Below are 14,647 nucleotides of genomic sequence, written 5' to 3' on the forward strand. Positions count from 1 at the left end.
TTTTTCTCGCTAATTTGCACCATAATCGCCTAATTTTTTACGACAACCAAAAAATCAGGACTAAATATGTCGATCTTCAAATTGTTGTGCTTTGCTTCAACATATAGTGACTCCTACAATTCAACATAGTCCACTGCAAATTGTTGTTCTTCGCAATAACTCCTATACTTCAATTTGTAATTCATTAGTCATTTGCTTCGTGATAATCACATTTTATTATAATTTTATGTCCTCATTATTTATTTTATATGAATAAATAAATAAATAAATAAATATATATATATAAGCCCAAGCTAATAAAAGAAGAAGAAAAACCAAAGTGAAAGCCCAAGCCCAAGAGAAGAAGAGAAGCCCAGACATCAAAAGGGAAGTAGGTCATATCGATAGGGACATCGATGGGCGCATCGATGGGCGCATCGATGTCCTTATCGATAAGCCTATCGATGCCCTTATTGATAGCTCCGGCAGACAGTTACGAATCTAAGGCTAAAAATTAATGTTTTTGGAAAAGATTTCAATCTAAGAACACTCATTCACCGATGTTTACTATAAATAGGAGTAGAGAGTGAAGGGTTAATGGTGTGTAAATTTTCGTAATTCCATTTTGGAGAGGAGGGTCACTCTTAATTGAGAAGGCCCTTCAAATTTGTAACTTTTATTACAATTAATAAAATAATTTTTTTACCATTTAAAATATTTCTTCTCTTTGTTGGATGATGAAGATGGAGATGAAGAATTATTTGGATATTTGCATTTCTTTTATTTTTCTCTTTTATTTCTTTTTAGTAATTTCTTTATTATTACTTATTAGGTAGATTTACATTCATGCTTGTAGTGTAGATTTATTTTCTTGTATTTTTATTTCCTTTTTGCATTTTAATTTGTAGAGTAGATTTATTTTCTTGTTCATAGTTTAGATTTTTATTTTTTTATTTTTGAATTAGTTCTTTTTCTTCTTGTTTTTATTTCTTAAGATGTAAAATTAATTCTTGTAGGAATCTTAGAATTGTATGAAACTAGTCTAATTTTCTTTATGTTATTCAAATTATTCTCTTACACTCAAAATGGTCATGTATAGGATAATCAACTAGAGAACTAATTGATAGAAGAAGAATTTGATAATCTATGTTTATCTTAAATGGTTTGATAGATTATACTTATGAATTCTAGGATTACTATCTTGTTGTTGTTCTTATCATGATTTTTATTTTGACTTACATGATAATTTGATAGGTTATACTTTCCTTAAATAGTTTGATAGTCTATACTTAATAAATCTAAATTAAAATATAATAAAAAGAGAATAGTTTGTATTTTGTAATTGAGATTAGTTAGTGGATTCAATTCTATATTTCTCATATTGAATCCTCCATCTTTTGTTTTTTTGTTTTTCTCTCTTTTTATTTTTGCTTTTTGTTTTATTCTTTGATTCTTTCTTCTCTCCTCTAAAATTCAATTTATTGTCTCTTGCACATATTCACAACAATCATTCCTCATATCTCTCCACAACCATAATTTCATCACTCCTAATTGTCACACACACAACATAAGAATTGATTCTAATTTTCTCCTAAAAAACACATTTCTTGTGGGATTGATAACTTTTTATATTATAACTTGACAAGGTTGTGCACTTGTAATATTTTTTGTACATGTTTATACCACATCAAGTTTTTAGTGCCGTTGCCGGGGAAGGTGCTTAAGTAGGTTTTAATTATTTTGGTTCTTTAACTTGTGTGTTTTTTGTGAAAGAACTACTTAGAGATTAAAGATCAAGGATTGGAGATTATGGATTTGGAGATTCCCTTGTGGTAAGTCTTCTTCCTAATATTTTTAATTCCACACATTTAGCTAGTTTCTCACAATTAGCGACAATTAGGATAAAAAAAAGTTTATTTTCGTTGACCATAATAAAATTCACCCTCTACTTTGATATTTACTAACAAGATAATAAATTCAAACAAGAGCTATCTTTTCAGTTTTGTTTAATTGTTAATCATAAAAAAAGATTTTCTTTTTATCATCATTTTGTAGTCACTTTTAATTCATAGGGTTGCATTGCATATAGTTAGTAGGAATTCACCAAAGTGATTGTAGCACCTGACTTGGCACACACTTAAAAATATTCAAGGGCAAAACCCCCTAATCAAGATAATGTGAGAGATTTTATCACCTTTTCCTTAGCCCACAAATCACTAAGTCCTCACTACATAAACCCAATCCTCTTTAAAACTCATTAGACGTTAACCCCTAAGGATTCAAGCTCAATAAGATACAAGAAATTTCTAAGTGAACCGGTTTAAGTTTTCTTAGATTAGTTGGTGTCTAAGGCAAGACTTAGGGGTTAAGGTACTTAATCGATCTCTAATCAACCTCTATTCTTATCCTTACCTAGCTAACTAACCGAGTAAAACTTTTATCTTTTCACTTAAAGAATTTTTGGTTAGGAGCTGGTCTAGTTGAGTTAGGCTTAACCCTAGAGTTAAAGTGATTGCAAAGTGATTATTATTTTTATTTGTTTTAGTTAGGTTTTTTATTTTTCTTCTTATAAAAAAATAACTCTTATGTTTCAAAAAAAATATAGGATTTGTTTTAGTTAGGTTTTTCCTAGTTAAAAAAACTAACTTTTATTATTATCAAAAAAAATTGTTTAGTTAGATTTTTCCTTTTTTCTCATTTAAAAAACATTTATTTTTTCTCTTTTCTAAAAAAATATAATAATAAATTATTATTATTATTATTATTATTTATTTGATTTCTTCATCCTCATACTAACAGTAACTGCAGAACTTTATCATCATTATTCTAGGTCGACAAAACAAATGTAAGTTCTTTAATTCTTATCTGCATTACTTTGTGCATCAAGAATTTACATTGAGGATAATGCAAAATTTAGGTATGGGGGTGGGAATTAGTTATTTTTTCACTTTATTTTACTTTTTTAGTTGCATTTTTTTTTATTTTTTTCTTTTTTATTAAAAAATTATAAAATATTGTCACTTGCCAAATTAATAGAGTTAAGTAATAATTAATTTAATTGATAGATTTTAAATTTTCTAATTCCTAGTTAGTAATATACTCAAGTTCACCTTTCATGATAACTCCAAATAAATTTCTTAAGAAATAATTTTTCAAAGTAGTATACTTTACTTAAGCCTTAACTTAGACTTTTAATTAAAAATAATAAAATTTTTGCATGCTTAACTTAACATTGAAAATATTTTTTCTGGTTATCTTGATTTACACATTTTTTTCAGACTACATTTATACTTACACACATATGTATATTAAAAAAACTCTTAAATTCAAGGTGATTCTATCTTATAAAGCCTAAGTTGACTGAGTAAATAAGCCTAAGGAGTATCTCTATACTTAATTACCTAAGCCAAATTGGGTTAGGATCCATTGGCCCAAAACTCATTAAATGGTCACTTAGAAAGCCCGTTAAAGTAGAAAAAAATCACCAATGAAGAAAGAGTTGGAAAAAAATACTAACAAATATTTTATATATATAGTTATATTTGTATATATAGTCTTGAAAAATATTTTTGATCAGGAGACTTGAAACTTATTTAAAATAAAGAGTTAGCATGTTCTTTTCAAAATTTTTAAATTAAATTTCTAAGTTTGGCTTGGTTTTTGTATTGCTATAATGAGAAGATTTTCTAGAAAATTCACTTTGGAGTTATATATAAAAATGTTTTCTTGAGTAGTAACTAGCTTCAATTAGATTGTCTAAATTTATCAAGTAAATTTAGTTATTTACTAAATTTTTTAATTTAGCAAGTTGATCGAATTTTGTGGGTATATTCACTGCAAACCCTCATGAGACTACAACTCGTCTACTAGGGTAACCTAGGGGTTTAAAGGCTTGTTGTATGCGCTAAATTCAACCGTGATTCCTACAAAAGTGTGTTAGGGATTTATTTTTATTTCTTTGCTAGAGGACTAGCAAAAGTTTAGATGTGGTGGTATTTGATAATCATATTTTATTATAATTTTATACCCTTATTATCTATTTTATATAAATAAATATATCACTAATAATTATTTTTATCTTTAAATACAAATTAATAAAGAATAAATCTCAAACTCCCATCTCTCAATAAAGCCCACGAATTAATGAAAAACATTAGCAAAATTTCAAAACATTTCCAAAAGAAGAATTTCCAAATTATCCAAAAGGCCAAGCTAATAAAAGAAGAAGAAAAGCCAAAGTAAAAGCCCAAGCCCAAGAGAAGAAGGGAAGCCTGGACAGTAAAAGGGAAGCAGCTCAAATCGATAGGGACATCGATGGGCACATCGATGGGCGAATCGATGCGCTTATCGATGCCCTTATCGATAAGCCTATCGATGCCCCTTATCGATAGCTCTGGCATGCAGTTATGAATCTAAGGCTAAAACTTGATGTCTTTGGATAAGATTTTAATCCAAAGGCTCTCATTCACTGATGTTTATTATAAATTAGGGTAGAGAGTGAAGGGTTAAGGGTGTAAAATTTTTTGTAACTCTATTTGGAGAGTATGACCACTCTTAATTGAGAAGGTCTTCTAAATTTATAACTTTTGTTATAATTAATAAAATAATTTTTTACCATTTTAAGTATTTCTTCTCTTTGTTGGATGATGAAGATGGAGATGAAGAATTATTTGGAGGTTTGTATTTTTTTTATTTTTTTTATTTTATTTTAGTAATTTTTTATTATTGCTTATTAGTTAGATTTACATTCATGCTTGTAATGTAGATTTATTTTTTTGTCTTTTTATTTCCTTTTTACATTTTAATTTGTAGAGTAGATTTATTTTCTTGTTCATAGTTTAGATTTTTCTTTTCTTTTTATTTTTGAATTAGTTCTTTTTCTTCTTGATTTTATTTCTTAAGATGTGGAATTAATTCTTGTAGAAATCTTAGAATTGTATGAAACTAGTCTAATTTCTTTTATGTTATGCAAATTATTTTCTTACACTTAAAGATCATGTATAGGATAATCAACTAGAGAACTAATTGATAGAAGAAGAATTTGATAATCTATGTTTATATTAAATGGTTTGATAGGTTATACTTATGAATTCTAGAATTACTATCTTGTTGTAGTTCTTATCATGATTTTTATTTTGACTTAGATGATAATTTGATAGGTTATACTTTCCTTAAATGGTTTGTTAGATGATAATTTGATAGGTTATACTTTCCTTAAATGGTTTGATAGTCTATACTTAATAAATCTAAATTAAAATAATAGGTTATACTTTCCTTAAATGGTTTGATAGTCTATACTTAATAAATCTAAATTAAAATATGATAAAAACAGAATAATTTGTATTTTATAATTGAGATTAGCTAGTGGATTTAATTCTAGATTTCTCATATTGAATACTCTGTCTTTTGTTTTCTTGTTTTTCTCTCTTTTTATTCTTGCTTTTTGTTTTATTCTTTGATTCTTTATTCTCTCCTCTAAAATTTAATTTATTGTCTCTTGCACATATTCACAACAATCATTCCTCATATCTCTCCATAACCATAATTTTTATCACTCCTAATTGTCACGCACACAACATAAGAACCGATTCTAATTTTCTCCTACAAAACACCTTACTCGTGGGATCGATAACTTTTTATACTATAACTGGACACGGTTGTGCACTTGTAACATTTTTGGTACATGTTTATGTCGCACCACTTTGACTTACAAATACTTATTCATGGTATCTACTGTTGGCCAAAACCATGGTGTGTTATTCCCCTTTCTATTTTTGTTCTGTGTTTTCATTTAAATGTAGAGGTATGATGATATCTTTGTATTGGGTCAAAGACAGTCTGAGGAATGTTAGGGAGCTTTGCATTTCTATCAAGCACCATGTATGTACTCCTTCACTAAACATTTACCACATTTCGCTGTGACTCGTATTGTTTGAAAATGAAAGAAGCTTTTAATGTACAAATTAGACTTTACAAAAGGTTGCATATATGTAACTCATTTGCTGTACAAAAACTAATTTTGACTACTATGCAAGCTTCCAAATAGATATATTGATGATGTCGTGGTTAGCTTGAGAGAGAGAAATATACTTAATAAGAAAGAGCTCATAATATTATACCAGCCTAATAGTACATCTTTTCAAAATTAAAACTCGCATAATGTATCATCAATTTTATCAAAAATAAACCTAGCAAATTAAATTGGTCTAATCGAAATCCCTCATCTTAATTAAGATTATTGATGAAATCTACTTGGTGGTAAACAACTTCTCCTTGTTCTTGATATATAGCAGGCGACAATCATGTCATGTCTTTAGGATCAGTAATGACTTTATAGAAATCTCATGGGAACTGCTATACCAACTGACAAACCTGATATTAATATCATTAAGGATGGTCCCTGTCTGGATGCAGCTCAGGCTAGTAAACTGTCAGCTCCAATTTCTAGAGATGAGATTAAGAATGCAGTTTTCTCAATCAATGACAACAAAGCCCCAGGTCCAGATGGGTTTAGTGCTTCTTTCTACAAAGCTTCATGGGCAATAATTGGTGAAGAAGTTACAATGGCCAGTGAAGATTTTTTCAGGACAGGGAAACTTCTGGGGGCAATTAATTCTACTTCAATATCACTCATTCCAAAGGTTATTTGTCCCAAAAGCCCTTCAGATTTCAGGCCTATATCCTGCTGTAATTGCCTTTACAAATTTATCTCTAAAATCATTGCAAACAGAGTTCAATCTGTCATAGGCTATCTTATTAGTGAGGCTCAAAGTGCCTTTGTTAAAGGGAGGAATATTACAAATAATATCATGCTAGCTCATGAGCTCATTAAGAACTATGGGAGGAAACATATATCACCAAGAATCATGTTAAATATAGATATAAGGAAGGCATTTGACACAATCAGCTGGAGTTTTATTGAAGAGATATTATCTGGCCTGGGCTTTCCTAGCAGCATGATTAAATGGATTATGGTCTGTATATCCTCTCCGAAATACTCCATCTCTCTCAATGGCTCTCTCCATGGATATTTTAAGGGGGAAAGGGGTTTAAGACAAGGAGATCCATTGTCTCCATACTTGTTTATTCTTGGCATGGAATATCTCTCTAGAAGTCTTAACCAGTTGAAACAAGACAGAAAATTCAAATACCATCCAAAGTGTGGAAAATTTAAGATCAGCCACCTGATATTTGCAGATGACCTCCTCCTATTCAGCAATGGGGATCCATATTCAGTGCACAGGTTACATCAATGTATCTCAAAATTCAGTGCAACCTCTGGCTTAGAAGCAAATCCAAATAAATGTTCTATCTTTTATGGGGGGGTGGAGAATTCAGTCAGGAACTCCATCCATGATCAGTTGGGATTCTCCGAAGGTACATTTCCAATTAAATATCTAGGAGTTCCTCTAATAAGCAAGAGGCTATCATATGTTGACTGCAGTTCTTTATTCTCTAAAATAACAAGCCAATTTCAAGCCTGGTCTAAGCACAGAACCCTGTCTTATGCTGGTAGACTACAAATTATTAAAAGTGTCATTCTTGGAATTCAAATATTCTGGACTTCCAGTTATGTACTTCCAATAAGAGTCCTCCATAAGATTGATGAACTGAGTAGAAATTTTCTATGGGGGAAAGAATGATCATGCCTCCAAAACATCACTAGTATCTTGGGATAAAATCTGTCTTGGGAAGATATTCGGTGGATTGGGGATTTATTCAGCAGTTATTTGGAATAATGCATCTGCTCTAAGGACTCTTTGGTATATTCATATTAACAAAGAGTCTTTATGGATCAAGTGGGTTCATGAAACATATTTAAAACACAGAGATATCTGGCAGGTTGAGGTGAGAAATGGTGATTCTTGGATGTGGAAACAGCTTTTAAAGGTCAGGGATAAGATGTTAAATTTGTATGGAGGTGCTGAAAATCTGAAGTTGTTAATCAACTCTTGCTACAATGCTCCAAAAGTACATCTCTCTAGTTTGTATAAATGCCTATGTCCGATAACAACCAGAGTACAATGGCATAGCACTGTCTGGGAGAATCTCAACTACCCAAAACACTCTTTTGTGTTGTGGCTTGCAGTCCAGAATAGGCTTCTTACACAGGACAAGTTGATAAGAAGAGGAATTATCCAAGTTAATAGCTGCAGTTTATGTGCAGGAGCTGAAACAGAGAGTAGAGACCACCTTTTCTTTAAATGTGATTACTCAAGGGAGGTTTGGAATGGGGTCATGGATTGGCTAAAATACAAATGGAGAGCATGTGAATGGAATCTGCTGATGGATTGGTATAATTGCAGATTGAAAGGGAAGGGGTTTAAGCAAAGAACCAAAAGAATGGCACTTGCAGCTACAGTGTACTGTATATGGAAGGAGCGAAACAGCAGAATCTTCAAGCAGAAAGTACATAATGCAGCTCTTTTGATCAGAAGCATTAAAATTGAGATGCTGACTGTCATCCTAAATAACAGCTCCCTTTCGGCTGAATTCAAGGAATGGAGTTTATCTTTATAGGATGTTTTGTTCTCTTACAGTAGTTTAATTGAGTGTTCCCTGTGTGTTTGCACGGGAGCCATATAGTTTTCTCATGTAAATGAGTTCTTTGATGTACATAAACTCTTTACTTGGTAAATGAATATACTCTTTTCATTGACCAAAAAAAAAAAGTAATGACTTTGACAGCCACAAGTTAGCGTCACTCTGAGCCTATTCATCATTAAAACATATTGTAATCATAGATAAATATAAAAACATATGGTAGAAATCATGTTAACATATATGAATGTTGACACCATAAACGCGGACAAATCAAAGATAAATATAAAAACTCACCGAATCAGCTGTGTATTGATCCTGTCATGGAGACATGGTTCTTGGCCATGTCGCCGATCAACCTCTAGATATTGATAAATGCTATGTATGATTGCGTCTTATTGTTTTCCTTGTCCTCGGCAATGATCTCTTCTCGATTGTTAGCAAAATACAGAAGTTATAGTTCATACCTAGCAAAATATGATGATTGTCAAACTTTAGAAATAATTAGCTTTTTAAAGAAGATTAAACAAATGACGAAAATTACAGTTGATGACTAGCAAACTGATACTATTTTTTAATACACTTATTTGAATTATAGTTGAATCTTTGATTATGTATAGTAACGACTGTGGAGAAGGAATCTAAATCCACGATATATTACAACTTGGATTTGTTTTAAAAATTATATAAAAAGATGAAAATGACAAGCCTCTAAATCAAAAGCTTTCTTACACATTGAACTATAGTTGAGATCTTTGATTAATATAATACCGATCGTGAAAAGGGAATTTGAATCCACCATGTATTACAAATGAGTGTTGCTACGAGGACCCAAAATATGAGACCAATGAAGGGGACAAGTGAGATATCTTCTCCCTATTACATAATGAGTTGGCACAGCCAACTCATTATGCAATAGGGAGGGGACACCTCACATGTCCCCTCCATTAGTCCCATATTTTGGGTCATTAAATCATTTTCCATTACAAATTGGATGTGTTATAAAAACTATATAAAAAAAAAGAAAATGTCAAATCTTTAAATCAAAAACTTTCTTACCCATTTCTCACATTCAATATCCCTCCTCTCCAAACTCCTGCAAATCTTTCATGGCCTTTGACTCAAGTTGTGTTGCTAAAATGGGCTCATCATCTTCCAACCCCTCTTATATCACAAAGTCACGGAAATTGATAAGATGTTGATAGAGTTTAATAGCTAGTACTAAGAGATACTTTATTGGGAGGTTATTGGTTGGTGATTAAATAAAGAATTTAGCTAACAAAATTAATAAAGACGCTATGAATGTGAGGAGGTTATGGGTGAGTGCTTATTATTATTATTATTATTATTATTATTATTATTATTATTATTATTATTATTATTACTATTACTCTATATTTTTCTTCAATAATTAAAATTGGGTATGTATATATGTACATGTATGTATTTGCTTTATTATGAATGACACAAAATTACATGGATACTCATATCAATATAAGAGCATTTTACAATTGTACATACAAATTGGAGAACATTTTCATAAGAAATATTTTAACATCCAACACATTTCAGAATAAAATATTGGATTATTTTTTTATTAATATCCAACTTTTACTATGAAATAGATGTATCTTAGTATATTAAATGTCATACACCATTGATAAATAATTAAGTTGATTTAATAGGATTGGGGGTTATGAGAAGAATTTGAAGAGTTACAATTTATTTATGCATGTATGCATATATGTAATTATGTGTGCACGTATGTGTTTTGAAGGGTATTTTTGGAAGAAATATTTTAACATAACTATACGCTTTTATAATAGTACTAGTATGGTGCATGTGTTTTGCACGTGTATCCATTTTCATGTTTATATGTAGGCTATAAATGCGCATTGTAATGATAATTTTATGTATCTAATGTATAATTTTATTATATAATAGTATTTCAAATTAGCTTGATTTTCATTAACACTTTATTAGATATCAAATCAGTTTTTCAATTATAAAATTTATACATTTTATTTAGGGTAATTTCACAAATGCTCCAGGATAAAGCCCTCAAATTTTTAAAATGTCACAAAACTCTTTAAGTTTTAAGATTCTCAGAAAACCACATTCAAACCCTAAAAGTGTAAAACATAATTTTTATTATCAATAATATCAACCTGCATAATTTTACTCATATATGAAAAAGTATGAAGTAATGATTATTGCCATTAAGAATGATTTTTTGAAAATTATTAAAAGGTTAAGGGGATTGAGATCGTCAAAGATCTTTTTTGGGGGGTGGGGGGATTACAACATTTTGCAAGTTAATGGTTTTATCTAAGAAATGACCAAATTTAAGGAGTTTTCTAAAAGGCTAAAAAAACACTTAAATACCTTATATTTTTATCTTCCTTAATCTTATACATCCTAAATTGTAAAAGTTTGCACTTACAAACCCAGCTTGTTTAAACATGGCAAATTAGTATATTATGTTACTTGAATGTCTGAGTATTCACATGTTCTACTCACATGTCAATTATGGCTTTATTTTACCCTAATTAATTTTTTTATTTACATTTTTACCTATCTTTTTACAATGGGAGGAGACTAATTTCAGCCAATGGTAATTAGGTCTTAACCCTAAAAAATTAACTCAATTTAGAAATTTTAATGAAAAAATTTGGTATCCTTAGTATATATATTTCTCCTTCATTACCTTGTTCTTAATCTAAATTGAAGTTGAGCTATGATTTAATTATTTGCAAGAAACAACATTGGTAAAAAAACTTATAACACGGGTTAAGAAATTTTAGTTAGCTAATAATTTATTTTGATAAATCCAAAGAGATGTATGACCTAATTCTTCGCCTCCCATGGCCATGCCATTCATTAGCGTTTTGAAATGATACTTTAAGGTTTCGAATTTTATTATTAATTCATCATTCACATAATTTTACTAAACTAACAGCCAATTTAGTAACCAAAGTGTTCTTGACTTGCTATTATGCCCAAAAGCTTATGATATGAGTAGATATATGTGAAAAAATAGTCTTATATCTCTCCTCTCATTACGTAGTTATTCATCTAGATTGACATTCACAATAGTTTAATGAATTACAACAAACAACACTGACATAGAAGAGAATTTTTTTTTATAATAAACCTAATAACTCAAGTTTAAAAATTTCTTACTTAGCAAATAACTTATTCTAATTTATTTTTGAAATGTTAGTTTATTGACTCAAAATTTATAATTAATTATTTTTTAGCAAAAATTTCACCAAACCAATAGCTACTTTTAGGTTCATAAATTTTAATAAAAATGTTATGATATAAGAACTAAGAAGCTAAAATAGATCGCCAATGCAAGAGATCAAATCATTCTTTATCAATTAAATCAACATTCAGTTTCAAAGATTAAACAACAAATTAAATTCTTCTAATCAATATTAAAAAAAGATGAAAAGATGAAAAGATGAATAGATTTGTGACCTTGTAAAATTGTTAATATACTCCTTATTTTTTATTTTCCTTTTCATCATTCAATTTTATTGCACCAACTTTTTTAGTGAATCTGATATGAACATGCCATTATAATATATTAAATTGACTTAGTTATTACTTAAATTATTAAATTAGTTATAATTAATTTACTTATATGGAATAGTTTTAGCCTCAAACTATTAAGCTACATAATTAAGATAAGAGTTTTCTTTTGCTCCTTTAATTCAATGCACGTAATCATGTAAAGAATCACTAAAAAGCTCATAGTTAACAAAATACTGCACAATTATGGTTTGAGAACAAAAATAGAATGTGAAAATGTATAGAAACTTTAATTATTATTTATTAAATAAATCACTTATTTTTACATCATCTCCAAAAAAGGGCAAAAAATAATTAAACACCTTAGATCTTAATATGTAGCAATGTTGATCAAGAAAAGAACATAAAAATTATAAAGATCATAGAGAAAGTGAGCTCGAAAATGCTAAAGTCGTAAGCATCAAAGAGAGCTAGATTTGGCTCTTTTCTTCTCAATCTAAATTTTAATTACAAATTGGAATGTTGATTGGAGAAATTTAATAAAATTTTCTTATTATTTATAGTGATTTGGTAGGAGAGGAATAGTTGTAATATTTTTTTATCATTAGTACACAAAGTTATTTTAGTGTATCAGGAGTTAGTGGATGAGTGTTATGAGTAGGTGATTAATTGAAAAATTGATGGCTATCAATTGGGAGGTTATGAAAAATTGAGCTTGTATGCCTTCATGTATGTATGCATGGATGTGCAAGCATTTGGGAGGCTATAAAAAATTGAGCATGTATGTATGAATGGATATACTAGAGGGCATTTTGGGTAGAAATGTTTTAACATGACAACCCACTTTATAATAGTATAAGTATATATTTTAGACTAGTATAATGCACGTGGTTTGCACGTGAATACACTATTTTTTATCTTCAATTCTTTTTCTTTGAGTGAAAAATTATAAAGTAACTTTTGTAATAATATAAATTCTTAAATTTAATAATTAATAATTTTTTTTCATTAATAAATAAAGTTGTGTATAAAGAATTATATGAGTAATTTCTACTTCTTGCATAATTATTATAATTTAATCATAATTTAGTTAAATACATGTAACAAATTAAATAATTATTTAATACTATAATATATAATATAATATTTTTATGTATAATTTAGATTAAGAATAATAAATTATATGCTATTTATAACTATTCTTATTTATAATATTTATATATAGTATAATTATATTACTATTATTAACTATAATGTATTAAATAATAGTGTAATTCAAAGTGAAGTATACTATTAAAATAATTATATTATTTTACTACAAAATATTTGTAAACTTTTATTGTATTATTTATTGACTGATAGTATGATTTTCAAGAATATTTAATAGTGTGTTATTTTATTTATAATAAATTTTATTTTTTTATTATAATTTATAAATAGGCATCTCACGATTTAATAACATATTTATAAGTAGTGAATGACATACTTTTTAAGAATATTTGAAAATTTTTATTATAATTTATAAATAAGCATTTGACATTTTAATAATATCATATTTAATAAATTATGTATAGTTATTTTATAAAATATTTTATTACACTAATAGTTCTAAATAATTTTATTATAATAAATAATTATGTAAAGTAAATTATAACATATTTTATAAATTTCTTTAATCATTGTAAAGGTATTTATATTAATCATATTTTAATGAATGCCCCAATATGTGGGAAAGTAAGGAGGTCCTAATTAATAAGATATTATGGACAAGTAGTTAAAATTAATTAAAAGTAATTGTATAATTGTAACTTATCCAAATTTGAGAGGGTAAAAAAGGAAATCAAAAGTTTTAACATGGCTATTCTCTTTTATAAGTAGAATAGATTTATATCATTCATTGTTTAATGTTAATTAGTCCTATTTTATCTCTATTATAAAGTGAAAATTAACATAATTCACATGAAATAAGATGCTAGTTATGCTAGATATTATGGATAGTTATGATCTAAGAAATGCTTTTTCAGATATCAAAGAAAAAGTGGAGCAAAAAAATCCATGTTACTTCTTTATGAGGTTTCTGAGGCCCTTATTCTTTTGGATCTTTTTTTTCTTCATTTAAATGCTATTTATATCTAGTAGTTTTCTAAGAGTTCTCTATTTCTATTTCATGTGCAAGTACCTATTATATATAAATACCAATTTTTTGGACAAAAAAATATGGAGCTCAAAAGTGAAGGAACAACTGTTTAAAAGCACATTTTGGAAAGAAAAAGGTTAAAGTTCATAAAAACCTCCAAAGAGTTTGCATCATTACGAATAATCACCAAAATTTTAAAAATTGTCATTTAACCCTCACAACTTTGGGCCTTCCACAAACGCATTAAGGTTGAATATTTTTACAAACGCATTAAGGTTGAATATTTTTACCCCCTAACGGCTAATGAGGGTTTTCTAAAACTTTATCAAAAGTTCATGGAACATAATATTGAAAGTTTGGAGTTTTCTAGGAAATAATGTTTAAAGTTAGAGGTAGAACCCAAGTTGAAAACTGATTAAAATTTATAATAGGCTAAATATCAGAACCCCCACC

At 28.5% G+C, this 14,647-nt stretch overlaps 1 protein-coding gene across 1 annotated transcript; it reads left to right on the forward strand.

The window, feature by feature from the left end:
* On the forward strand, positions 6,324–8,499 carry LOC109831370. The gene is made up of 2 exons (XM_020398699.1): positions 6,324–7,356; positions 7,598–8,499. The coding sequence occupies exons 1-2, from the start codon at positions 6,324–6,326 to the stop codon at positions 8,497–8,499; spliced, it is 1,935 nt and encodes a 644-aa protein (XP_020254288.1).

The sequence above is a fragment of the Asparagus officinalis genome, chromosome 2, assembly GCF_001876935.1.
Source record: "Asparagus officinalis chromosome 2, Aspof.V1, whole genome shotgun sequence".
Taxonomy (NCBI): domain Eukaryota; kingdom Viridiplantae; phylum Streptophyta; class Magnoliopsida; order Asparagales; family Asparagaceae; genus Asparagus; species Asparagus officinalis.

What these genes read in the sequence shown, in the direction of transcription:
- LOC109831370 (XM_020398699.1), top strand. Translation starts at nt 6,324, where the DNA reads ATGGGAACTGCTATACCAACTGACAAACCTGATATTAATATCATTAAG. An exon ending in TCAGTTGGGATTCTCCGAAG is followed by an intron (nt 7,357 to 7,597) that starts GTACATTTCCAA and finishes TGAACTGAGTAG; the next exon opens with AAATTTTCTATGGGGGAAAG.